The 27,616-nt window shown below is 40.7% G+C and overlaps 2 protein-coding genes across 8 annotated transcripts in view; both read left to right on the plus strand.

Moving 5' to 3' along the window:
• Positions 1-1,577, plus strand: part of bub1 (BUB1 mitotic checkpoint serine/threonine kinase) — a 38,688-nt gene extending 37,111 nt beyond the window's left edge. Inside the window, exon 28 of the mRNA XM_088325646.1 lies at positions 1,056-1,577. Coding sequence (XP_088181772.1) covers positions 1,056-1,260 — 205 coding nt within the window. The 3' untranslated portion in view covers positions 1,261-1,577. The remainder of the gene's footprint in view (positions 1-1,055) is intronic.
• A 1,255-nt stretch (positions 1,578-2,832) lies between these two features.
• Positions 2,833-27,616, plus strand: part of pex7 (peroxisomal biogenesis factor 7) — a 44,633-nt gene continuing 19,849 nt past the window's right edge. For 2 of the 7 annotated variants that reach the window (XR_015848309.1, XM_088325394.1), the window contains exons 1-8: positions 2,871-2,992; positions 3,312-3,364; positions 3,850-3,987; positions 4,062-4,119; positions 7,165-7,312; positions 11,277-11,354; positions 11,441-11,549; positions 25,901-26,007. Coding sequence is in view for 6 of the 7 variants with exons in the window: in XM_088325394.1 (XP_088181520.1) it covers positions 2,955-2,992; positions 3,312-3,364; positions 3,850-3,987; positions 4,062-4,119; positions 7,165-7,312; positions 11,277-11,354; positions 11,441-11,549; positions 25,901-26,007 (729 nt within the window). In the remaining variant the exon portion in view is untranslated. The other 5 variants (XM_088325397.1, XM_088325398.1, XM_088325396.1 and 2 more) reach the window with 5 other exon arrangements.

Genomic DNA, 27,616 nt, shown 5'->3' on the forward strand with positions numbered 1-27,616 from the left:
GAGTGCATTAAACCACTGCAAACCTACCAAGACCTGGCTGTCTCTCTAAACCTTTGGCCCAAACAAAGAAAAAAAAACCTATCAGAGAAGCAACCGCACCACATTGGTTTGTGTTATTTTAGATAGCTGCCATGTTAGGATAAATGAGAGACGTGTTCATATCCGCGTGCTGTTGGTGAAGAAATATGCCAAAAGGCTGATTGAGGACGTCCTGTTTATCTTACGCACAAAAAGAGACAAAGTAACGCACCGCTTTTGACCATCAATAACGGAAACTGCGTTTTAACGGCGGAAAAAATAATTCGGTAGTATACCTCATTAATGAAAACATTTCGTCATTATTTATAACGGCGTTATCCCCAATACTGATTCTTAGAAAATATTCTGAGTTGTTAATCTATTTTCAACACTGAAATACAGACGCTCCCCTACTTACGACCATTCGACTTGCGTAAAACGGTTGATTTTTTTGGGATGTCGAAAATATTCGAACATCGCTGTAAGTTAGATTTTGTATTGTGTGCACCTTTTTCCGAGTACAGGACATTATTGTAGCGCTTCTATCTGCCGCTACCGGCGTGCGACACTGTGAGGTCACCCAGCATCCAGCCCGCAGAAGAAATCCGGCTTCCTCTTCCTAGTTCGCGTGTAAACATTCTATACTGTATCTCCAGCGCGCTAAGAAATTTGACGTTTTTATTTAATATCTCGTGCATCCAGTCACTATGGCTGGTGTAAAGAAGAGGCGAAAGTGGAATAAGAAAGCTTGATGCGGTTGAGAAAATGGTCGGAATGCTTTTTTTCGGCTACTTTTTACCACAGAGAAGGACCTCTTGAAGCGCACCTTCCAAAAGTAAGTTAAACTCAACTTGATAGAACATTTTATTTTATTAACGATCGTCTCGTTCGTAAGTCGGGCAGCATCTGTATGGCAATGTGGCATAAGGTTCTTAGGAGACCAATACTTTTTCAAGGCACTGTATATTGTGACATGACAGCTGCAGTCCCAAAAATTCCCCAAGTCATTTATTGTTGTTGGCCCCCGGCACCCTCAGGATGCCCCACAGCGACATGTGGCAGTACTTGTTCCGAACGCTGCTTAACATCCCATCCAGCACAGCCGCTCGAGCCACCCTTGCAGATCTCCGCCTTCGTCTTACCGCCATCCTGCGCTGCGACTACCACAACAAGATAGCGACGCACAAAAGTCGCCTGCTGGTCCGCCTGCTCGAGAGCTGCAAGGCCTCATCGCAGCGGTGATGTCGCTCGCGGAGGGAAAAAAACAAGTGCCAGGACTTGCCAGGAAGATGTTCTCGTCTTAGGCGAGTTTGAACACAACTAACATGGGGAATGGTTGATTTCTTTCAAATATGTTCATCTATTCATTCTTTGCAATTCGTCGAGTTAGTCTTCATTGACATTTACACAAAAGAAGTTCATCAGTCATACAAGCCTGCCTTTCACACTGACAATTTTTATGTGAGAAAATTAAAAATGAGGTTGATTGATTGATTGATGTATCAACTGAGATTTACAGTTTTTCATGCAAGAAACTTCAATAAAAGTGGTAAAAATGCTGTGGCGTTTTAAACTCTTTCGCCAGAAGAACTGTAGATTCTGTGTGAGGCTGGGCCACATTGGGTTTTCCTCAAGAAAAGCTCTGAAAAAAACATTCAACTGTTTTAAATAGCAATATTTTGACTTTTGCAGTAAAAACATTAAAAATGGAAAGGAAAACAAATTAATTAGTGATAACAAATATATAGTTCATAGCAGTCATGTCAAATTTGCATCCCGCGGGTCATTTGGATGATTTAATCCAGCCATAAAATTTTTAGTACGTCAAAAAGAAGAAACAAGTCTCAAGTTAATTTCTATTAAGTTATTATTTATGATCTATCTAGTCTTTAGAGGGCATCGTTGACTTTGTATAGCGTGGTGAGTGGGTCCGCTTTTAAACCACTTTACACATTCAATGCCAAACATTATCATCTCCCCCCCCACCCGCATTGTTTATGAATAAATGCATACATGCCAATCTGTTGTCATGAAAAAGCATTCGATTTTTTGCGCAATCTATTTTAAAATCAGTACATCTCAGAATAAATTAAAAAGTAAAACAAGCTGGTTTAAAGCCTAAGAGGCAAACTTGTGCCAAAATAGAAATCTTGTGGTTCGGGGTAGCGTTTGGACTGTACTTGAAAAAGCCCTATTCTTACTTTCACCATTTTCATGTTACACTAAACAAATGGAAACAAAAGAAAAAAAACTTGAGGACAAGCATAACGTCACTCTCAAATTTAAATGAGATTTATGATTTTTATTTCAACTAATATGCTAATAACAATAATATATCAAGAATTCCTTGAAGTATTAAATGTTGAAGGAGTCACCAGCAGTATAATTGTAGGCCTGAAATGTAATTTTAAAATTTCCTTCCCTTCCTTTTGTTTTCTTGTTTGTACTTTGAATATGTATTTCCTGCTCTCAGAGAAATAGGAGTAGGCACTTGAAAGCTTCTGCTTCAGCCTTCTCCCTTTTGGCACATGTTAATGTATTTATCAGTTGATATCATGGTTTTGTACTGCATATATGTGAAAATATGTTGCCTTTTGTTAATTACCGCTGGATGTTGTGCCCTCATTGGCTGTATAGGGGCATTGTAATGAAAAATGGCCTGCAAAACAAGCTTTTTTTAAGTCTGATGAATGCAAGTTCTTATTTTCGATACGGGCACCTATTTTTTCTTGCAAACCATTCCCGAAGCGCTACAGTTCTATTAGTCACCAGCAAGAGGCGACATACTGCAATTTGCTAAAAAAGCCAAGAAGAAGAAAACCCGGAAAAAATACGCGATTGGTAAGTTTTACCCAATTTTCATATTTCGTACAAAACTAAGTGACATATTTACGCGACATTATTAGCTATAAATTACAAATTTCTTGCCAGACTGCATGACAAACTACAAAATAGTTGTCGTTCCCCCCTCTAGGTATTTTAATTCGGTTCAATATTGTATGCGTATACGGTGTGGACCTTTTCAAATAAATATTAAATGTATTATTTCACAAGAAATAACATGTATTATAAGCAGGGTTGGGTAGGGTTACTTTAACTTGATTACTTTCAATTACTTTTGGATTACTCCAATACCAAATACGCTAATAAAAGACAAAAAAAAACTAAATATGAATAAAATGACTATATTTTGTGCAGGCTTGGGGAGTATCGGAATACATGGAACGGCAAAAATGATGTTGGCAAGCTGTTTGGATTGATTTTCATTTTGTTTCTGTCGCATTTGATGTTAGTTTTGCTGGAGATCAAAGAGATCAAAGCCAGGAGAGAAAACTTACCACGTGTTGTGAGTCATCATTTTATTCATATTTAGTTTATTTTGTCTTTTATTAGCATATTTGGTATTGGAGTCATCCAAAAGTAATTGAAAGTAATCAAGTTAAAGTAACACTACTCAACCCTGATAAGTGTGCGTCAGAGTATATTTTGACAAGGTTTAATTAAATCTTGTCTTTATATGTCGAAGTGTCCTTGGGCAAGACATTGAATCCCTAATGCCCCCAATAAGCAGGTAGGCGCCTTGCATGGCTGCACGGCCGCTATTGGTGTGTGTGTGTGTGTGTGTGCATGAGTAAGTGTGAAGCACATTGTAAAGTGCTTTGGAAGGTCTTTATTGACTTGAAAAGCGCTATGTAAATGCAGATCATTTACCATTTTAGTCATTGTTTGCTTCAGTATTGCTTTCTTGTTTAGCATATCAAATGATGAACACGATTTTGGTGGATTTATTCGTCAGCAGACACAAACCTCAACGCATGTCACTGGTTTCAGGTGTGTTGGTAAAGTCGATGGCGGCGATGCCAACAAAAGTGTTCCGCAGTCCTGCTCGCCACGGCTATGCGGTAGAAGCGTCGCCCTTTTTCCCCGATCGGCTGGCGTGCGCCACCTCACAGCATTACGGCATAGCAGGTTGTCACGGTCACTCATGTCATGACACAGTAAACATGACATCTGACACCAAATGCATTTCTGTTTATGAACAGGCGGAGGGTCTTTGTTGGTGCTCCAAGACACGCCTGCTGGACTCCGCCTTGTCAAAAGGTACCGTAAATTCCGGACTATAAGCCTTTTTTCCCTAACTTTCAACCCTGCGGCTTATTCAGTGATATTCAGTGATTATTTATGTAATTTTTCTAGCGGCGCTCGAGTGTTGCTACCATTAACTGCCCTGTCAAAGCTATATTATTATTATTGAAGCTTTGAAAACTCTCTCAGTGTACCGTCTTTCTTTGTAAATATGTGTAACCCATTTATAATATGTATTTGCAACTGTATATTTTTGTAATGTATTTATTTGCATTTATTTTAGACACTTATTCTGATATGTTTTGCACGGATGAACAAAAAAGGAAGGGCGGAACAAAGTTTAAGTGGGGACCGCTAAAGGTGAGGGACAGACAAGGAAAGAAGAGGGGGTAAAAAGTTGGTTAAAGAAAAAGTTGCGTGAGTAAATGTGTTCATCTGATATATTTTTCCCACCCTTACCTTTGGAAATATACACTTTTTTCCTTGGATTACTTTCAACGCGACCCGGACTCTGCAGGTCTGCATGAAACCTTAAGTACCGGTTTCATTTTCCATTCATTTTGCCGGCTGTGATTTTTGGACTGTGGACTCTAAATATGTCGCTGTATTAAAAAAAACATGCTGGCTGCGATTTTTGGACTGCGGACTTTAATGAAGGAGAATAAGAGCTTGCTCTGTCCACTCCACGCATCGGCCCGGTATTGCAGTACCTCCGGGAACGGTGCATTCGCAATGATCGCAGCAAAGCTTTAGGGCTAGGACCTTAGCTTGGCCTTTTGGCTGAGAGTAAGAGTCCCGGCTCCTTGGCTTTGTAGCGTATTATGAACTGACCGATAACGGATAACGGATAATGGATAATGAATAACGAAGATAGAACAATAACCCTTAAAAACCCCAAACCCCAAAGGACATTTAGTTTCAATCGCAGGACTTGAAGTCGGGTTTGGGTTAATTTTGTGTTTGTGTTACATGTTTAAATGTGGGCGCATGCGGCTTATATACAGGTGCGGCTATAGTCTTTTTTTTTTTTTTTTTTTAAAGACCTTTTTAAGTTAAGTCTGGAGATATTCACCAAGAACTCCCAACAGTCAGACCAGACATTCTTGTAAAATAATCGTTTTGGAACGTCCTGCAAAAAGGCAAATTCATTTGCGAGTATTTTAGCTTTACCTAGTGGCGAAGGGATGTAAATGCTCCCAATACAAAAAATAGGCACGTACGTTTTTACAAGCATAAATAAAGCAATTGATGTGGTGAAAATGTAATTGTATTCTATTACAGCTGCATAAAAAATATATCGTCAAATTAGTTACATTTAGTTAAAACAGGATTATTTTGCGGGATTACAATTTCATTTAAAAGTTGTTGCAATGGAGGTTATCTATTGAAAGTGGACAATATTGAAGGCATTTTTTCTGATTAGGTTTTTAATGCATTAAAACAATCTGAATTATATTTGGTGTCCATGCTACAATAATTTAGATTATGTATGTTTCAATATAGAAGTTGTTATCTCGTTGCTGCAATGTCTTAAAATGGCCAGCTGGTGGCATTTTGAAATATATGTCAGGACCAGAACGGAAACAGGACCCAATTACGTTACGTTTCTCACAAGTTTCATTAAAGGAAAGAGGAAGGGCTGCGCCCACGATCTGCTGTTCGCTAGGGAAGCAAGTCGCTCTCGTACTCTGATTGCGATCCAAACACGGAAGTGGATCTTCCGTAGTGAGCGACGGCTGTGTCAAGGACCGAAAAACAGGTCGTTAGCCGGGACAGGAGAGCAATGTATAAACAGATATTAAGTTATAAAACTACTTCGTGGTAGCTGCAGCCCTGCTAACGGCATGCTTCCTCGGCTGTGTCCCTAGCGGACTGCAACTCCCACTCCGTAGGCGTGGTTTATTCTTCGTCAGTAGAAAACAGGAAAAGGAACACACACATGAGCGCGACTTCACAATACAAGATTATAAGATTGATAAACGTATAAAAGATGTAATTAGGCTGATGATTGAAACGTTACTTTATGTGTGTGTGAGAAAGATTGTTTTTATATCAGGGATGTGATTTTTCCGAGTATAGTCGGAATTCCGACTTTTTCACTTTCACTTTTTCACTTGCGTAGCAAACAAATTCAAAATCCGACTGTCTCACTCTTACTTTTATTGCTCTGGCGCACCCTGGCGGCCGTTAGAAAAATTGGCCGCATTGTTGCACAAGCTGCAGGGACTGAACTGCATTTGAACTGACCTTGCAGTATTTACAAAAAAATCAGTTATGTGGGCAAATTATTTTAATCTTCTAAAAATGTTACTTAAATGATAAATATAAGCATGGTTTTGGACAAGTAAATTGCTTAAAACCCAGGAGCTTGGGGGGGGGCGGTCGCCCCCAAACCCCCAGCTAGGTTTCAGACTTTTTCTCCTCGCGTCAATCACATCCCTGTTATATTTAGGAATATAAAAACAAGTTATTTTCATTGCATTGAATTCTGAGAAATGCACATATCCATAACGGCCAACTTTACAGCTGGGAAGGGAGAGCTAACGGGGTCAGGATAAAAAACGCGTCATAAGTCGGGACGGGAGGGCAGACGTGGTCAGGATCAAAACGGGTCGTAGCCGGAGACGGACGGAAGCAAAAACGTGACAGAGGGGAGTCGGGGTCGAAGAAGGCTTGCCTAGTATTCACTGAGGTTCGCAGACGGACTGACAACAGGGGACAGACAGGACTGGGTTCAAATAGTGACAGGGAGCCAATCAGAACCCGCGGTGGTTGGCACCAAATGAGCGGGCACAGGTAATTCTCATCGGTAATCATGACAATATAGGACATTTTAGACACCCCACTGAAATATCAGCCCACTGGTGTTTTTTTTTTTTAATATAATTTGTCCTTGATTTAAAGTTAAAATATTCCAATTTAGCATGAGTGTTAATAACGTGTTAGAGTACTCGCTAAAGAGAAAAGTAATTATGGTCCAGGAACACTTTTCTTTATTTAACGCGTTATACCCAACACTGCAAAGGATTGACAAACATATTTCTTCCATGTGGGTTTCAGCTGGGAATGGAACGAGGGCTTGTTTGACGTGTCGTGGAGCGAGACCAACGAGAACGTTTTGGTGGCAGCCGGCGGCGATGGCAGTTTGCAGCTTTGGGACGCTTATCAAGATTCTCCTCTCAGGGTGGCTAAAGAACACGTGCAAGAGGTTCGTGGTCTGATAAGTCTACCTTTAAAGTTCTTCTACTGGCATTTTTTGGGAGCTAACTCATAGATTGAATCAAAATACAGTAGACCCCTAGGATACAGAGACCCCCCCACCTTAGAACGTTTTCACTTTACGCTATGGAAAAATTTCAGCCCCTCTTTACGGCATTTACCCCACTGTACAGTGGCTTTTCGAAACTATTTGGCCCCCTCGAACCTTGTCCACATTTTAGACTTTAAACATAAAGATATAAAGCTGTAATTTCTTGTGAAGCATCTACACTAAGTGGGACACAATCATGAAGTTGAACACACTTTATTGGATATTTGAAACTTTTTTAACAAATGAAAAATGAAAAAGTGGGTGTGTAAAATTATTCAGCCCCATTGAGTTAATACTTTGTAGCGCCACCTTTTGCACATGGAGAAACTAAAATTTTTGCCCATTCCTCCTTGCAAAACAGCTCGAGCTCAGTGAGGTTGGATGGAAAGCGTTTGTGAACAGCAGTTTTCAGTTCTTTCCACAGATTCTCAATTATATTGAGGTCTGGACTTTGACTTGGCCATTTTAACACCCTGATATTTTTTGGGGGGTGAACCATTCCATTGTAGCTTTTGCTTTATGTTTTGGATCATTGTCTTGTTGGAAGACAAATCTCCGTCCCAGTCTCAGGTCTTTTGCGGCTTTCGTCAGATTTTCTTCCAGTGTGGTCCTGTATTTGGCTCCATCCATCTTCCCATCAATTTTAACCATCTTCCCTGTTCCTGATGAAGAAAAGCAGGTCAAACCCATGATGCTGCAACCACCATGTTTGACTGTGGGGATGGTGTGTTGAGGGTGATGAGCTGTGCTGTTTTCTTGGCTGCATCACTGATCAGTTTTCCCCTTGTATAAGCTGAAAGTTTAGGGGGGACGGCCCGTTCTTGGTAGATTTGCAGTGGTCTGACACTCCTTCCATTTCAATATTATTGCTTGTACATTACTCCCTTGGATGTTTAAAGCTTGGGAAATCTTTTCGTGTCCAAATATAGGTTTAAAATTCTCCACAACAGGATGTCAAACCTGCCTGCTATGTTCCTCGTTCTTCGTGATGCTCTCTGCGCTCTAAACAGATCTCTGAGAGTATCACACTGCAGGTGCATTTATACATAGACTTGATTACACACAGGTGGATTCCATTTATCATTGTTAGTCATTTAGATCAACATTGAATCATTCAGAGATCCTCACTGAACTTCTGGGCAGTTTGCTGCACTGAAAGTAAAGGGGCTGAATCATTTTGCACACCCACTTTTTCGTTTTTTATATGTTAGAAAATGTGTTCCACTTCATGATTGTGTCCCACTTATTGTTGATGCTTCACAAAAAATTAGTTTTTTTATCTTCAGAAGCACCCTCTGTACAGGAGACTCCCGCGCATCTGCCGCACCCCTTGGCTAAAGAGTCCCCTCTCACACTACCCTGGTGGGGGAAGCCGGCTCTGGAATAGGCGGGAGAAGTTTAGCTGGAGACCAGGAGAAGATGGGCAGTGACTGGCCATCACTGCCGGCCCGCCAACTCGATTCCGTTGTTGTTCAGGGTCGAAATGTCCAGTGACAGTTGGACACACATGATGAAAACTTCTCCTGGTTGATAGCTTCAGTCACTTTTTGAGCAACTGGAAGTGGTAGCACTCTCTCTTGACAAAAAATTGATCAAATTCAAACTTTATGGTGTTAGTGTGCATATTGAGTCATATCTCATAGATGCCTGTCTGCTATTGGTCGACATAATACGGAATGCTTTTCTGCTATTGGTTTGCCTCGCAACATAATGAAAATACAGATCTGCTACTGGCTGAACTACATCCCACAATGTTTTTTCTCTTAATTTATCTCTGAATCTTGTGTGCTCCGTTAAGAAATTGTGAGTCTGTGACACAGTACTATATTTTTGGACTGTATTTATTAGTTATGGGTCCCAAGACTTGCAGTGGTGTTAAAGGGGGAGGCAAAAAAATAACCATGGAGACCATCAAGAAATACACACAAATCCCTCACCTCGCTAAATTGCGTGGGCATAACCAATCAACAATTGGGATTATTATTATTAAAGGACAGTGTGTATTATTTATTTATTTAGCATTTATTTTGAGCCTCACTTCATGGGAGCTGACATAATTCTGCGCCACCTTGCTGCTACAGGTACCCAAAAACTTCAAAAAGGCTGGACAAAAATATTTTGAAGTAAAATGCTGAGTTTTTTCTCTCTTTTAGTCTTTGTAGTTTGATCTACTTTCTGCTTTGTAGCACTTGTTTTTGGTTGGACTACATCTTGTAGTCAAATAATACACACCATACCTTTGAAATTAAGGAGGAAATTAAAGCACGCATATCTTCTAAGGGAGTTGAAATCTTTGCAAGTAGAATGTTTAATATCAGTTTCATTTTTAATTAGCCATTTTCACCTCTACTGCAATATGGCCATTAAGAATGATTACAAAGGCGAGTACCTACTACTATTGCGCTGGAAGAAAACTCGAAGGAGGGCTGAGTAGCGTAAGATGTGAGCCCTATATTTCGAGACGACAGCGCCAGTGCAATCATACTGTGGAGAATACAGCCAGATTGCAACACAGATGTGGTTCGTGTGATGTTGTCATTGGCGGTTGCCTTGGTGACAGACCAAATTGAAATTGCTTGTCACCGTCCCTCAAGGATGAAAGGAAATTTCTGCAACGTGACATTGACGCTGATGATACCAAAAGAGATATTTAGCGTTTTTTAATAGATAATTCCCATTGCAGTTCAATTCGGATGTATAGATTGAGGATTTGTGGGTGAAAAGTTGAAATATTGTGAGTGTGTTGTTAATTCTCAATTAAGTTTTGTTATACATCATGATTGCTCATGTTATGTATTATATGAATAATGTTTGCAAAATCATCGACTCAGTTCTCCCCTAAAATTCCAGTATACATGTTTGCACGATGTTTTGTATTTAGAGCCCACGCTTGTGGAAAAGAGCAACTCGACGTTTTTCCTCCGTGCCGCTACAAAAAAGAAAATAAGCCGCACCATATTTAAAGTCACAGTGTCTAAAATTTAGCAAAAAGTAATAGCTTGTAGTGCGGAATTTACAGTAGTTGTTTGAAATCACGGAGTAGGTCAAATTGCAGCTCATGTATCCCTTAACTGCCAGGGTAGTAGCGACACCACTTCCTGTTGTAAGTACAGCCTATCCCTAGCCAGGCTGATTTTCAGGGTTGGGTAGGGTTACTTTAACTTGATTACTTTCAATTACTTTTGGATTACTCCAATACCAAATATGCTAATTAAGACAAAAGAAACTAAATATGAATAAAATGACTAAATTTTGTGCAGGCTTGGAGAGTAACGGAATACACGGAACGGCAAAAATGATGTTGGCAAGCTGTTTGGATTTATTTTCATTTTGTTTCTGTCGCATTTGATGTTCGTTTTGCCGGAGATCAAAGAGATCAAAGCCAGGAGAGAAAGCTTACCACGTGTTGTGAGTCATACTTTTATTCGTATTTAGTTTCTTTTGTCTTTTATTAGCATATTTGGTATTGGAGTAATCTAAAAGTATTTGAAAGTAATCCAGTTAAAGTAACCCTACCCAACCCTGCTGATTTTTTGGCTAAGGGCTGCTCCCCCACATTAAACAGATCATACTAGTTTCCATGGTTACCAGTAGCAGTAGAAGCCTCCTGATCTGACTCAGATACAGCACCTTCATCATCTGGTCATTGTTTTTTTTTTCAGTGTAAAGCGTAATCAGGCTCTTTAAAGATGAGCCGGACATCGGCAATGACGGGGAGGGGCGTTTGACAATACTTATACCGGATCCAAAATCTCAGGGCATAGAATGTTCCAAAATTTTGACGTCGCACTAAATTTAAAGGTAAATATCTGAGAAGGTTTTCTTTGGGATTTAAGTTCCTTTTGCATATTGGTGTGTGCAGGTGTACACCGTGGACTGGTGTCAGATGAGAGGCAATGATGCCATCGTGTCCGGATCGTGGGATCGCACCGCTAAAGTGGTCGGTTTCTTGTGTGTTCTTTCGGTTTCGGAGTTTGTCTTTGATGCATGACATCTGACTTTTCGCTTCCCCCTCATTTCTCGAAGTGGGACCCTGTCCTTGGCAGGTCACTTTTTACTTTCACAGGTCACCAGGCACTCATCTACAGCACCATTTGGTCACCTCTCATCTCTGCCTGCTTCGCTTCATCCTCAGGTGACAACACTCACACATAAAGAATGAATGTCATGTGGACGTTCTAACACAGGGAGGCACTGTTGAGCTTTAAAACGGCTTCTCAAGCTTTTCACATTGAAAAAGAAGTAAAAATATGAATGTGCTTTACAAAGGACCTTGGAGATTGTATACTGCAAACAAACACATGCCTGTCATCTAAGGCTGCAACCAGTCAAATAACTTGATAATTATTCTTTCTTTTTCCTTAATTAATTTCATTTAATTTTGTTGCAAATTCTAATAGACACAACAAGAATGTTTTCAGTGAAAAATAAATCGTTTTTGAACATACTCTGGATTCGTACAAAAATTAAATAATAATGCACTGTGCTCGGTCAATAGAGACATAAATCCCTTAATAAACCTCTGTCCTTTTTAGGGACAGGCAAATAATTAATAAATTAAAATAAGGTAAACATTTTTTATCCATTTAAATCAAGATAAATCTCCCATTGACGGCATTTTTGGTCAGTGTCTTTTGTTAAAGTGGAGTCATGAACACTCAACTGAACTGGGGCTGCTTTGTTGCCTTAGGAGCAGGGCAACTTGCTGTGGTTGATTGAATAATAAATTCTGGGGTTTACCAGGAGAACGTCTGGCTCTCAGTTTGTGCCCTCAAACTCAGAGGCTTGGATGATGTAGTTATTGTAGTAGGACAAGCATCTGAAACACACCAGCAAGTCCACCTCTGAATGGCTCAAGGCTAACTCCCAAAAAATCATCTTATTGGTGCCACCCATGCTACATTACCATCAAATTATTCTATTTATCAAAATGGTTATCAGATTTTATGTAAAAACACACACATAAGCTGTTTTATTGCCTTTTGAATTTTTCAATGCATATTTTCAAATTTAATCAAATGGAAATAACATATTGCTTTGCTTTGATTCCGATTGGTACAAAACCAAATTCATTTAAGGGTCTGTTTATGGAATGAAATATAACATCTGCATGTTTATTTATTCATGAATGCTTATCAGAAACACGTGGTAGGCCTACATTTTCTTTTTCTTCATTGTATCGTATTCAAGACTCTACCGGCAAAAACAAAAAAAGGAAATCAATCATTGTTTTTCCTATTGTTAAATTTCCAAACCCAATGTGGCCCGCAATCAGTGTTCCCTCTAAGCTGTGCGCAATTGCGCACTGCTCGCACATTCTCAGCGCACAAGAATATCTAGCCGGCGCACAAAAATGAGGGTTCAAAATTACTAATTAAGAAACAACTTAAGTCAAAGTTACAGTGCATGAAGGTAAAAATTCACGGGTTCCTCTGACGTTGTGTCCTAAATGCAGTATTTTGAAGTCGAGTCGAAGTAGAACGGAGTTGAGTAAAGTTGGTAGATTTTGTCGAGAACCGGCTTCTTCGGCTCGGCTCACTAAAAGGAACCGGCTCTTTCGGGTCCTAAACGGCTGTTCAGGTTGTTTTTGCTTCTTTAATCCCAACATGACCAAATATTATGTAAAATTATGCACAAAATGACTTAAAGGAAGGGGGGAATAGAACAAAAAATAAAAAAATACCAAAATGAAAAAGTAGTGAAAAGCTGAGGAAAAAAAGAAACAAAAGGAAGAGAAAAAAAGAAGGGAAAATTTAGAAAAAAGCCAGAAAAAAAGAAAAGAAAGAAATGTAGGAAAAAAAGTAAATAGAGAACAAAAAGAAAAAAGTAACAGCTCGGAAAAAATAAACACAATGAGATTTTTTTTAAAGGAATTAAAAAAAAAAAGTAGAAAAAAACACTGAAAAAAGAAGAAAACGTTTGTGTTGCATTCAAATAATTTCCAATTATATCAAGTGAATCTTGTTGCCAACATTGTACTTCCACTCAAAAATGTGATTGAGTACAGTTCTGTATTTCACAACCGACTAAATAAGCCCCCCAAAATGCTAATATTATGCGACAAAATATATCAGGAAATAAAAAGAAAGGGAAATCTTGTGAAATAATTGTAAAAACAAACGACGTTTGTAGGCCGTACAACCTTTGCAATAGTACATGAGTCAATTCATTCAAAAGAGAAAAATAATTTTGCATTGCCGGAAACTGAGCAAAATGTAACTTGATGTCAAGTTTTGGACATGTTTGATAATTAATTATCTTGCCACACTTGGGATTATGGTTGCTCACTGTTGTTTCAAGCGTTGCTCACCGACTTTGTGTGAAGAGGGAACATTGCCCGCAATCTATAAAGTTTGCCCACCCCTCCGTTAAGGTATATTTTAAAATTTAAAAAAACATTGATTGAGAACCCCAGTTTAAGAAAGAGTGTGTATTCGTGCGTTCACTCAGCCGCCGAATGTTATCAGCAAAAGTGGGGGTGCGAAGGAATTCTTATCTGTCTGGCTCCTGATAAACAAGGGCGCTAATGAGTAGAACTAATGAATTTTTTATTGATACGATTTCAGAGGGTTCGTTAATCTGCGCGTGTAGGTCAACTTTACGGCGTTATCCACTCAACATTTGCAAGTTTGTGTACGTCCTGGTGTTTTTTCATGCCTGAGTGCAATTGTGTGTTTGATCAAATCGATGTTCACAGTATGATCGACATTTGCAAGTTGTGTGTGAGTGTTCTCACTCCGTCGGGATAAAAGTGCCCGTCGTTCTGTTCGCAGGTGGGCGGGCGGTCGGGGAAAATGTCCGCCTCGGCAATTTGCCTTGAAGCGGCGCACGTGTGTTTAAAATGTCAGCTATCGCACACCGGCAGTTCGCTTAGCTACACATGCGGGAAGGTGATGCTGCAACCGCACGTAGCGCTTCTGCCATCATTTAAAGGTCATGAAAAAGCTAATAAGTGCAATTATGTCAGAATACACAAAATGATCTACAATGCCACATTCTTTTTTCATTTTAACGAGTGATTAACTACCGTAAATTCCAGACTAAAACCGTCTGCTTTTACGTTTTAAACGATGCGGCTTTAAATACGGTGCAGCTTATTCTTTTCCTTTGTGTGGCGTCTCCAAATAAAATGCCGGGCGGATTTTTTCCACAACACACCACAGTGATTCCTAGAAACATTTGACACCCATCGAGATAATTCAGTCCATGCTTTTGCCAACATTAATTATATACTACATCACAGGAGCAAAAGGGGTGGCCAGTATTTGATTATTACAACAGACTCATGATATTTCAACGTTTTCACCCGCAAATAAAGTCCTCAATTTATACATCAAAATTGAACAGCAGTGGTTTTTATCCATCAAAAACAGTTCTCTTTCTGTATGATCGGCATCAATGTCAGGTCGCTGACGTTTGTTTAAACCTCAAGGAACGATGACAAGCGATATGCAATTTGGTTTGTCACCGCAACAACCACCATTGACAACAACACAAAAAGACACCTCTGTTTTGCAATTTGGCACTATTCTCTACAGTACAGACACTGCCCTACTTATGAACGAGTTAGGTTCCGGACGATCGTTCGCAAGTTGAATTTTCGTAAGTTGCTTCAGTGCTATGTTTTTTATGTTTAAGGTTTATTAAGTATGTTTAACGCTAGTGTAAGTAACCTGTATTGTTTTGTACTAAAAAATAAACGTTTCATAAAATAATATGCTCTATAAAGATAAATAAAGTTAAGTGTAACTTACTTTTGGAAGATAAGCTTCAAGAGGTCCTCCTCCGTGGTAAAAAGTGGCCGGAAAAAAGCGTTCCGACCATTTTCTCAACCGCATCAAGCTTTCTTATTCTACTTTCATTTAAAAAGAAACGGCTCGCCTCTTTTTTACACTTTACACCAACCATATTGAATGGATGCACGAGCTATTAAACAATAAAAATGTCAAAGTTCTTAGCACGCTGGAGATAGTATAGACATAGTATAGACAATATAGAATGTTTACACAGGAACATTTTTTTTGTTTCGGGTGGATGCTGTGTAACCTCTCACACCGCCACATGCCGGTAGCGGTGGAAAGAAGCACTGCAGTAATGTCCTGTACTCGGAAAAAGGTGCACACAATACAAAATCTAATTTACAGCAATGTACAGATATTTTTTGGCATCCCGAATTTTTTTTTTTCGTATCTCAATGGTCGTGAGTAGGGGAGCGTGTGTACAATTGCCATGGCGCTATCCTCCAGAAATGTAGAGCTCTGCAGTTTACGCGACGCAGTCCTCATTTATGGCGCAGTAGTAAATATGTGCTTGTCTTTGTAATCACCATCTTGAATGGTCACATGATCCGAAAACATGCGACTTAATCAACTCAGAGCAAAAGTGAAAATGTCGCAGGTGATAACGGTTTTAAGTGTGCGGGGCACAGCGCTGTTGGCATTCTGCAGCTAAAGGCGTCAACTTGCCAGCTATGCGTCGGTCTTAAAATGTGATGAATGCACTGAATGAGTAGATTTGTATGGTTGTTTAAGCCCGAAGCTTTCAATTTGGCGTGGTTCATACAAAGACAATATTAAGTTTTGTTCTTAAGTGCGCTCGGTAGTACAAAATTTACAGTATGTGTTCTAAGCGTTCTCCAGCAATGTCACTCCACCTTATTGATGGTGTGCGTAAAGATTTTTGTGCTCACAAGGTAAAATCAAATTGAAATGTCAAAAGTTGCGCCTGAGCCAGCCTCGGTTGTACGCTTTGAACTTCCTGACGCTAATCTGATCTCGCGCGGCTCCTCCGGTTGGAGGGCCGCAACCGAGCTCGACGTCGTGCCGCGTGGGCGGCCGTGGAAAAAGGTTCACGACTTTGAAAAGGTTTGCCGAGCCGCTCCAACGCATCTACGGCAGCCAAGAGTATGAGAAGGAAGAATAGCAATGAGGAGATGGGTTTAGGGAAAAGACGGTTAAGCTGTTGTTTTTAATGAATAAAAAATCATCAAACATTTCAAGTTTAAAGGGACTGCAGTGTTGTCTGAAAACATTCATGACGTCCTTCTAGAGGAGAATTTAGTCAACATATCACGAACATTACATCCATCTAGATATTTATTCATTTAAAAACATAAATAATTTGAAATATAGATTAAAAAAATATACAAAATGAAAAGTCATTTACTGGACTTTGAGTATGTGATATGTCACAAAAGTAAAGCACGTAACATCATCGCCACAAAGTTTATTTGGGGCGGCAGTAGCTCAGGAGGTAGAGCGCTCGTCTTGGGATCAAGGGATCCCAGTTCGACTCCCGGCTTGTCCGTGTTATATGTCGAAGTGTCCTTGGGTAAGACACTGAACCCCTAATACCCTCAATAAGCAGGTGGGCGTCTTACATGGCTGCAATACAAGGCTGCTATTGGGAAATGTGAAGCACACTGTAAAGCGCTTTGGGAAGTCATTGACTTGAAAAGCGCTATATAATTGCAGTTCATTTCATTTAATATTTTTTCAATAAAAATCATGAAATCCTCGAATCATGCAATTAATGTTCCCTCTAAGCTGCGTGTGTGCGCAATTGCGCACTACCCAGAGAAAATCTAGCCAGTTCACAAAAATCAGGGCTCGAAATTGCTAATAAAGAAGCGAATTAAGTCAAAGTTACAGTGCATGAAGGTAAAAATACAAGGGTATTTGGAAGTCAAGGTCAAAGTAGAACGAAGATACGAAGTTTTTCGAGAACCGGCTTCTTTGGCTCGGCTCACTAAAAGGAAACGGCTCTTCCGGGTCCTGAACGGCTCTTCGGGTTGTTTTTGCTTCTTTCATCCCTATATGACCAAATATTATGTAAAACTATGCACAAAATGACTTAAAGGAAGGGGGAATAGAACAAAAAAGAAAAAAATACCAAAATGAAAAAGTAGTGAAAATCTGAGAAAAAAAGAAACAAAAGAGAAAAAAGAAGGACAAATTCAGAAAAAAGCCACAAAAAAAAGAAAAGAAAGAAACAAAGGAAAAAAAGGAAATAGAGAACAAAAACAAAAAAAGGAACAGCTAGGGAAAAAAAAACACAATGAGATTTTTTTTAAAGGTATTAAAAAAATGAAAAACAAACAGGGAAAAAGAAGAAAAAGTGTGTGTTGCATTCAAATAATTTCCAATTATACCAAGTCAATCTCGTTGCCAACATTGTACTTCCACTTAAAAATGTGATTTAAATACAGTTATGTATCGTGCAACCGACTAAATAAGCCCCCCAAAATTTTAGTATTATACGACAAAAGATACCAGGAAAAAAAGAAATCGAAAACTTCTGAAATTTTTGTAAAAGCAAATGACGTTTGTAGGCCGTACAACCTTTGCAATAATACATTAATCAATTCATTCAAAAGTAATTTTTTTTTTACATTGCAGGAAACTCAAACGCAAAATGTAACATGATGTCAAGTTTTGGCGTGTTTGATAATGACTTACTTGCCACACTTGGGATTGCTGTTGCTCACTGTTGTTTCAATCGTTGCTCACCGACTTTGCGTGAACGCTCAGACCCCTGGAAAATTACAGGGAACATTGCATGCAATGTGTTTTGTACGACGTGATACTAGAATTTTAGGAACAAAATCGTTTTTCCCAGTGATTTAGGATCTAGAATCAGTATTGTCACAGCCGTCATTGGTAAGTTCCGGCTCATTTCTAAAGAGCGGGATGTCGCTTTACACCAGAAAACAACGAATGATGAACGTGCTGTATCCGAGTAGAATCAGGAGCCTTCTCCTGCTACATGTGACTATGGAAACCAATACTCTCTGTTTTATGTGGGGGAACAAATCCCACCCTAAGAAACTACCTCGAGAGAGGGATACAAATAGGAAGTAGTGCCCCTACATCTCTGGCAGTAATTGAATCTGTGAGCCATGACTCGTATAATATATAATAGTGGCAAAACGGGGGGAGGGCGGGTTGACTTTATCCAATTCAATACTAACTACGTACTCACAATATTTTAACTTATCACCCACTAATCAAGTCCTCAATTCATATATCCGAATTGAACAGCTGTTATTTATAAAACACGCTGCAGTTCTCTTTTTGTATCATTGGAGTCATTGTCAGGTCGTTGGAGTTTCCTTTCATCCTCGAGGAACGGTGACAAGCTTATTTATTTGGTCCGTCATTATGGCAACCACCAATGACAAGAGCAGGAAAAATGGTATCTGTGTTGCAATCTGGTGTTATTCTCCACACTATGGTTGCCCTAACACTGTCGTCTAGAAACATTTACATTTTACGTGACGCAGCCCTATTTGCATTTTTTTCCGGCGTTGTAGTAATAATGTGCTAATTTTTGTAACCACTCCGGTAATCTCCATCTTGAAAGGTCATATTATCGCAAAACAGGTGACGTAAACAATTGCAGTAAAGCTGAAAGTGGCTCCAGGTTTAAGCCTGCGGTTTAAAATCCAGTGCTGCTCGAATGACAAAATTGAGTTTCGTTCTCTCATTTGAGCTTGCGACTTTTAACTCGTTCATTACCAATGACGACTAAAGACATTAAAAATCAATTCTGACTTATATGCCAACGATGTTTTTCATTGTCAATTTATTATTTTCCATTTAGGTAGGTTAAATTGAGGCTTTTGTGGCAATATCCAATACGTTCATCACATCTTTTCCTTCCAAAAATAAGGAAAGAGCAGATTTTGGCGTCCTTAGTCGTCAATGTTACCGAATGAGTTAAAATCCAAATTACCGTAAATTCCGGACTATAAGCAGTTACTTTTTTCCAAAACGTTCAACCCTGCGGCTTATTCAGTGATGCGGCCAATTTATGTAATTTTTGTAACGCTCGAGTACTAAAGGTAAGATTTAGACCGCTGGAATATATGTGCCGAGGAAGACTGCAACTTCTTAGCTTGGGCACAAATTAAATTAGCGCAAACTAACCCTCAAAGAAAGGCACATGACGCAGATTTCAAGCTAAAAGCAATCGAGCAATCCGATAAGAAGGAAACAGAGCTATCGCACGCAACCTTTACTTTGCGAGCGTATTGCTAGCGTGTTTTGGAATAAGGGAGCGTGGGACGATGTCTACATGACAAAGTGTCTTTCAGACACAGAGGAAGACGACTTTGATGGCGTCAGTTCTAAGTAGGAAGATGAGGACGGTTTACCGTAACTTTTAAAAGTACGGTATATTTTTTTAACAGACCCGTTGCTTGTATTGCGAGCGTGTTGCTAGTAGCGTGTTGCTACCTGTCACAGTCACGGTTTGGGATGAAAGTTATATTATTATTATTAAAGCTTTGAATACTCTCTTGGTGTACCGTCTTACTTTGTAAATATGTGTAACCCATGTATAAAAAGTATTTGCAACTGTATATTTTTGTAATGTATTTATTTTAGAGACTTATTCTGATATGTTTTCCACGGGCAAATCAAATGAAGGGGCGAAAAGCACGGGGGCTGACGGGAAGTGGATTAAAGGTGAGACGTGTTTTTGGACGCAGCGGACAATAGTGGTTATATATTTTTCCCACCTTTACCTTTGGAAATATAGACTTTTTTTCCTTGGATTACTTTCAACGGGACCCGGACTCTGCAGGTCTGCATCAAACCTTAACTACCCGTATCATTTTCCGTTCATTTTGCCGGCTGTGGTTATTAGACTGTGTACTTTATATTCAGGAATAATCGCGGGACTTAAAGTCGGGATTTGGCTATGTTTGTGATCGTGTTACATGTTTTAATGTGAGCGCATGCGGCTTATATATAGGCGCGGCTTGTGTAAGCACAAAAGCGGTTATCCTCTTAAAATGTGGTGGGTGCGGTTTATAATCTGGTGCACTCTATAGTCCGGAATTTACGGTATTTGATGCATTTTCAACAAAACTAAACCTCGCCTAACTCATTGACTTCATGCACAGTTCCTTCTCAGCCAGCCTAATGACCAGTAAGTGGAGGATTTACACCTCAATCCATCGATGGCACTAAATTCAGAACTAATTTTCAACGTCTTTAGTCGTCATCAGTGTTATAAATAACGCTATTTTTCTTTCAGAAACAGGTTAATATGCACTTTTTGGGGATTTTGTGGTGTTGACTTTAAATTTGTTGAGCATAAAAAAAAGTTACATTGTTATTTTTATTTGGTTAGATTTAGATGTATTTTAAACATTTCCTGCGTTTTTCAGTGTAAATGTGTTTCATTAAAAGTTTATACTTCTTTCATCTCTCTTTTTCGTTTTGTTATTGTATTTTTTTTGTTCCTTGTCTTTTTTATATTCAGATTCAGATTCAGATCTACTTTATTGTCATTCTAGTACACGTGTATACAGAACGAAATGTCGATGCATCTGACCCCCACAGTTTCCTTGAATGTACAGATATAAATAATGTTGTATTGTATTTTGGCTACGTATAGTATTTTACCATAGTTCCGATAGTGCAAGAAGAGTAGCTAACCAGATGCGCAAAATGGGCAGTCGGTTAACAAGTCAGGTACACAGTAACATTAACACTGTAACAATAACGCTGTAATTACAATAGTGCAGAGAGCAATGTGCAAGGAGTGGCAAGCTATAAAAAAAACTGCCAGTAGTGCAAAAGTCAGATTAGCAGCCGTTTAGATTTAAGTTAACTATATGTTAGATTGACCATTTAACAGTCTAATGGCCAGGGGGACTAGACTATTGCGGAGCCTGGTGGTCCTGCACCGCACACTGCAGTACCTCTTTCCAGAGGCTAGCAGAGTGAACAGTCCATGATGGGGGTGAGAGGGGTCCCCGGTAATGTTTTTAGCATGGGATAGGCAGTGCTTCTGGCCAATGTCCTGAATGGAGGGAAGTGTAGTCCCGATTATTTTCTCTGCTGTCCTCGTTACCCTCCTCACACTACCCCAGTCGGTAGCGCTGCAGCCTCCACACCATACAGAGATACAGCTGGTCAGGATACTCTCTATGGTGCCCCTGTAGAATGTAATGAGGGAGGGTGGGGGCAGGTGGGCTCTCCTCATCCTCCGCAGGAAGTACAGGCGCTGCTGTGCCCTCTTAACCAGTGATGCAGTGTTTTCGGACCAGGTGAGTTTGTTTGTAATGTGCACCCCGAGGAACTTGATACTGCTGACAACCTCCACAGCCTTGTTGTTGATGCAAAGTGGGGCATGGTTGGGCTGGTTTTTCCTAAAGTCGACAATGATCTCTTTAGTTTTGTCGACATTCAGGACCAGGCTGTTGTCCCTGCACCAGCCCACCAACTGCTCCACCTCCTCTCTGTAGGCCAGGTCGTTGTCATCCCTGATGAGGCCCACCACTGTTGTGTCGTCAGCATACTTCACGATGTGGTTTGTGGCGGACCTAGGGACGCAGTCGTGTGTCATCAAGGTGAACAGCAAGGGGCTTAGGACGCAGCCTTGGGGGGAGCCCGTGCTGAGGTAGATGACATCTGAACTGTTCTGACCTATCCGCACTGATTGGGGTCTGTCACAGAGGAAGTCCAGCAGCCAGTTCCGCAGGGGGGTGTTGAAACCCAGGAGTCTCATTTTGTCCACCAGATGTTGTGGGATGATGGTGTTGAATGCTGAACTGAAGTCCAGGAACAGCATCCGCACATGGGTGTTCTTCTCCTCTAGATGTGTCAGGCTCAGGTGAAGCGCAGAGGAGATGGCATCCCTGGTGGAGCGGTTTGTCCTGTAGGCAAACTGAAAGGGGTCGAATGAGGAGGGGAGACTGGAGGTGATGTGCTCTTTAACCAGTCTCTCAAAGCACTTCATTATGATAGGAGTCAGTGCAACGGGCCGGTAATCTTTGAGTGATAAGATCTGGGGTTTCTTTGGCACTGGGATGATGTTGGCAAATTTGAAGCATGATGGTACTTTGGCTTGGTCTAGCGAGGTGTTGAAAATGTCTGTTAGTACACAAGCCAGCTGATCGGCGCACTCCCTAAGTACCCGCCCCGGAATGTTGTCCGGGCCTGGAGCCTTCCTTGTGTTGACCCTTCTCAGGGTCTTCCTCACGTCAGATGAGTCCAGGTGGAGTGCTCTTTCGCCCTGATTTGGAACCGCTTTCGCTGCAGGGGTGCCGTTTTGTGCCTCGAACCTTCCAAAGAATTTGTTGAGGTCATTCAGAAAGTCCATGCTAGTGTTCTGCACTGGGGCGGTGGTTGGCTTGTAACTGGTGATGGCCTGAATGCCTTTCCACATATCCCTGGTGTTGGTTGTGCTGAGGAAACGTTCCTGGATTTTTTGACTGTGCGTTCGCTTTGCTAGTCTGATAGCCCGGTTCAGGTTAGCCCTCGCTGATAACAGCGCCTCCTTGTCACCAGATCTAAAGGCAAGGTTCCGTACTTTTAGTTGTTTTCGTATTTCAGCAGTCATCCAGGGCTTCTGATTGGCACGGGTGCATATAGTTTTGTTATTGCTGACGTCTTCTGCGCATTTACTGATGTAGGCTGACACAGAAATGGCGTACTCATCTATATTTATTTTGTTGTTGTAAGTGGCAGCCGATTTAAACATGTCCCAATCAGTGCAATCAAAGCAGTCCTGTAGTGCCTCCATTGCCCCCTCAGACCACACCCTCACCTGCTTCACTGTAGGTTTTTCTCTGGTCAGCAGGGGCTTGTATGCTGGAATTAGCATAATAGAAAGGTGATCTGATGAGCCAAGATGGGGGCGGGGGGCTGCTTTATATGCACCTTTGATGTTTGTGTAGGCCAGGTCTAATGTGTTCCTACCTCTTGTAGCAAAGTTTACATGCTGATGGAAATGCGGGAGAACTGTTTTCATATTGGCCTGGTTAAAGTCCCCCGCCGCAATAAAAATGCACTCGGAGTAAGCATGCTGCAGTTCACTCACAGTTCGGTAGAGAACGTCCATTGCCTCCTTCGTATTAGCGCTGGGGGGCACGTACACGGCAGTAATGATGGTCGCGCTAAACTCCCTCGGTAGGTAGAAAGGTCTGCAGATCACCGTCAAAAGCTCAATGTCTCGTGAGCAGTGTTTCGATATTATCTTCGCATTTTTACACCAGTTGTTGTTGGTATAAATGCATAGACCGCCCCCCTTGCTTTTGCCGGTGAGTTCGCCGCTTCTATCAGCGCGGAAAGCAGTTAGCCCCACAATGCTAACAGCGTCATTCGGGATAGATGAGTTTAGCCATGTCTCCGTCAGAATTAAAGCACAACACTTTTGAAGTTATTCCGTGCATAATGTCACATAGTAATTGGTAATGCGGGAATTAAAGCAACAAAAGCAACCTAAAGAGCCGTTTTGGACCCATCCATCCATCATCTGCACCGCTTATTCTCAGTAGGGTCGCGGGGGTGCTGGAGCCCATCCACAGCTATCTTCGGGGAGTGGGCAGGGGTGATCCTGAACTGGTTGCCAGCCAGTCGCAGGGCACACAGAGACACACAACTCACTCATTCACACCTAGGGACAATTTGGACCGGCCAATTAATCTGACAAGCGTGTTTTTGGAATGCGGAGTGCCCGTAGGAAACCCACGCAGGCACGGGGAGAACATGAAAACTCCACACGCGGGGGCTGAGGTAGCTGGACTTGAACCCGAAACCTCTGTACCATGGGGCTGCGTGCTAACCAACCAGCCGCCGTGTCGCCCCCGTTTGGGACCTGAAGCCGAATAAAAAACGGTCCCCTAAGAGTCGGAATGCTCACCACAGTGTTTTGTTTCTGCTTGGATAATTTCAAATTCTTTAACGTACAACTTCTTCTTCAAGTAACAGAAATATTTACTCTCCCTGGTAACTAGTTACTTTTACTATAGAGTAATTCAGTTACTATTTGGAAGAAGTAGTGAGTAACTACAATCACTTTTTTAAAGTAACGTGCCCAACACTGGTAGTGAATGAGTTAATCAGGTGTGCACTTTGTTCTGGAATTTGCAGTACCGTATTTTCCGCACTATAAGGTGCACCGGGTTATAGGGTGCACCCCCAAAAAATAGTCTTTTGTCCGATATTTTCCATACATAAGGCGCACCGGATTATAAGGCGCTACAATGGGAACGTCGACAAAACAGTCAGATAGTTCAGTCCAACTTATTACCCCCTTAACATTCCCAAAGCTTGCAAAGAAGCAAATACGCGTCGAGAACACGTGCGGATGCGGTGTCCGTACGATGTCACCAATCACTCAAATGCATCGTTCCAAATATCATTCGATAGGTTAAAGTCTTGGGATTCAAGAAATGCCAAACATTTCTTAGTTTCCGTTTTATTTTTTGCTGGCAACTGTGTGGACAGCAAAGTAATAATTTTATTGTGCAGGGAAACGGGATTCTTTACTGTGCATATGACAATAAACACTTTGAATTGAATTGAGTTTAAAAATAGACTCATCACAGAAACATCAATATCGTTCTAAAACAAGATACCGGGAAAATATAAATCCGCATAGCTCACCTAAGTTCTCTTGCAGCCATCACGTTCAATAATGATACGTAACCATGGTCTTCTTACAACCGTGAGTGTAGTAAATTCAGGAGAGTAAAATATTTACAAATACAGAATATTAAAAAATGTTTTCTCTATGCCGTAGTGCAACCCAACGTGTGATTCACATTCATCTTTTTCGGCCAATTGCAGGCTTTGTTTCGCCCCTTTAGCCTATGCGAGCCTGTAAATGATAAAAAGGATCCGCCCCCTTTCCCTCCGAGTAACTTTAGCCAATAGTGACTGATTCAAATGATGATTGAAACATTGGTTAGGAAATGAAAAGCCGGTATATAAATCCCAGCATACACCGCGGACGACTTCGCCTTCGGGGGAAAATCCAGTCGGCGGCTGCTTGCCTTAGTTGCAAGACTTTGCGACTTAATATTGATCCGTATATAAGGCGCACTGTATTATAAGGCGCATGGTCAGCTTTTGAAAAAAATAAAGGCTTTTAGGTGCGCCTTATAGTGCGGAAATTACGGTACTTATCCATTGATGCTTTTATTCAAAAGTAGAGCATAAACTTAATTTAAGAGTTAAGGTGAAACAATAAAATGGATTGTTTTCTACATAGCAGTTTATATATTGCTGTCTTGCTCTCATAATCAAGTGACGACTAATATGTAGGTTGATTTATTTGTAAATCTGACTGCCTCACTAGACACGAACCTCATTGCACGTCACCAGTGATTCATGACATGGTTTGAAAAGCTGCAGCTCGTCCCTTATGTCAAATACGAAGCAGATTCAGGAACTAGTGAAGTTCTTGCCTACGCGGATGCTGTAAAAAGTGCCAGTGAGCAAAAGAGGCAAACGAGGAAGCTGTTGAGCGAGGAGCAGCCCAATTGATGTGGCGGTCAGCCAGTCAGGAGGCAGCTCCCTAATCTCTTTCCTGCGGGTCCTTCTGGAGCGCAAATATGTGTCGGAGTGGCACGTCGTCTCGGGCCTGAATTAATCCTATTAACGTAATCTGCAGCTCGCAAGAAAGCCTTAGAATAAAACGGGAAATTTAAGAAGCATCCCAACTTTCTTTCTCTGTGTGTGTGCTCAGGTGACGGAACGCTGCGAGTGTGGGACGTGAAGGCTGGCGCGTGCCGATTGGTGGTCCCTGCACACGACGCCGAGGTCCTGAGCTGCGATTGGTGCAAATATGATCAGGTGACTCATCAGAGAAAGTTCAATATATATGGGCACATGCACCTCGGCAAGTACCGTAAATTCGGGACTATAAGCCGCTACTTTTTTCCCAAACGTTCAACCCTGCGGCTTATTCAGTGATGCAACCAATTTATGTAATTTTTCTAACGGCCGCTAGCGTGTTTAGGAATGAGAGAGCGTGTTTAGGAATAAGGGAGCGTGGGACGACGTCTATATGAATAAGTTTATTTCCGATACTGAGAAAGATGACTTTAATCGCGTCAGTTACAAAGAGGAAGATGAAGACGGTTTGCCGGTATTTCTAGTACGGTATATTTTTTTAACAGACCCGTTTACTGCTTTGCGAGCGTGTTGCTAGTAGCGTGCTGCTACCTGTCACAGTCACGGTTTGGGATGAAAGTTGTATTATTATTATTAAAGCTTTGAAAACTCTCTCGGTGTACCGTCTTTCTTTGTAAATATGTGTAACCATGTATAATATGTATTTGCAACTGTATATTTTTGTAATGTATTTATTTTAGAAACTTATTCTGATATGTTTTGCACGAGCAAATGAGAAAGAAGGGGTGGGGCAAACGCGGGCTGAAGGGAAGTGGAGTAAAGGTGAGACGTGTTTGTGGACGCGGCCGACAATAGTGGATATATATTTTTCCCACCCTTACCTTTGGAAATATACACTTTTTTCCTTGGATTACTTTCAACGGGCACCCGGACTCTGCAGGTCTGCATCAAACGTTAAGTACCGGTATCATTTTCCGTTCATTTTGCCGGCTGTGGTTTTTGGATTGTGTACCATATATTCAGTTACAATTGTGGAATTCTTAACTATGTGTGAACATTCACATCTATACCTTTAATAGGCTGAATCAATCCAACCCTCATTACTATTTTATGCCTGTTAAACATATATAAACATTAAATAATTACTTCATAAAATTGCAATATTATTCAGGAACGTAGCCTGATTTTACTTACCAAAAGTCTTTTGTTCGTGCACAAGATCCTAACTCCTTTATTTCCTCAAGACTTCAAATACTCAGTTGAACAAATTTCATGCGTTTAAGTCACATCAATAATTTATTTTCTCTTGCCATTGTAGCTAATGCTAAAGTCAAACCTTTCCCGTCTTATTTCTTGAATATCTTTTTATTTGATTTAGGTTTAAAAAAGTTTGTCCGACAAAAGCAGTGGACACAGACATTTTTTAACCACATTTTGTTATGATACTTCCGTGAATGCCCCCTAGCCAATCATAGTCATTAATCATAGTAACCATGTAAAGTATTTACTCCAAAATAATGCTGACGGATTAAAAAAAATCCCCCTCAAAGCATTTCTACATTGTTTGACAATCCTCGTTGTAATTGGTCTGTTTCGACCCATAATTCCTATTTACAAGTAAAAAAACTTGTAAAATGATATCCAATATGGCCCTTAGCCTCTGACCTTTTGATTGACTTCACTCTCGACCCATTGCAAGCTTTTGTCAAGGTCTCAAGCCTGCAATAGCCTATGTAGTCCGGTGATGAAGAAACAGACCATAACTTACCTCGGCCCCAAAAATCTTCAGCCAGTATTGACCCATTCAAGTGATGATTGACACATTAGT

Source organism: Urocampus carinirostris, chromosome 20, assembly GCF_059441175.1.
Source record: "Urocampus carinirostris isolate Australia breed hairy pipefish chromosome 20, RoL_Ucar_1.0, whole genome shotgun sequence".
Lineage (NCBI taxonomy): Eukaryota > Metazoa > Chordata > Actinopteri > Syngnathiformes > Syngnathidae > Urocampus > Urocampus carinirostris.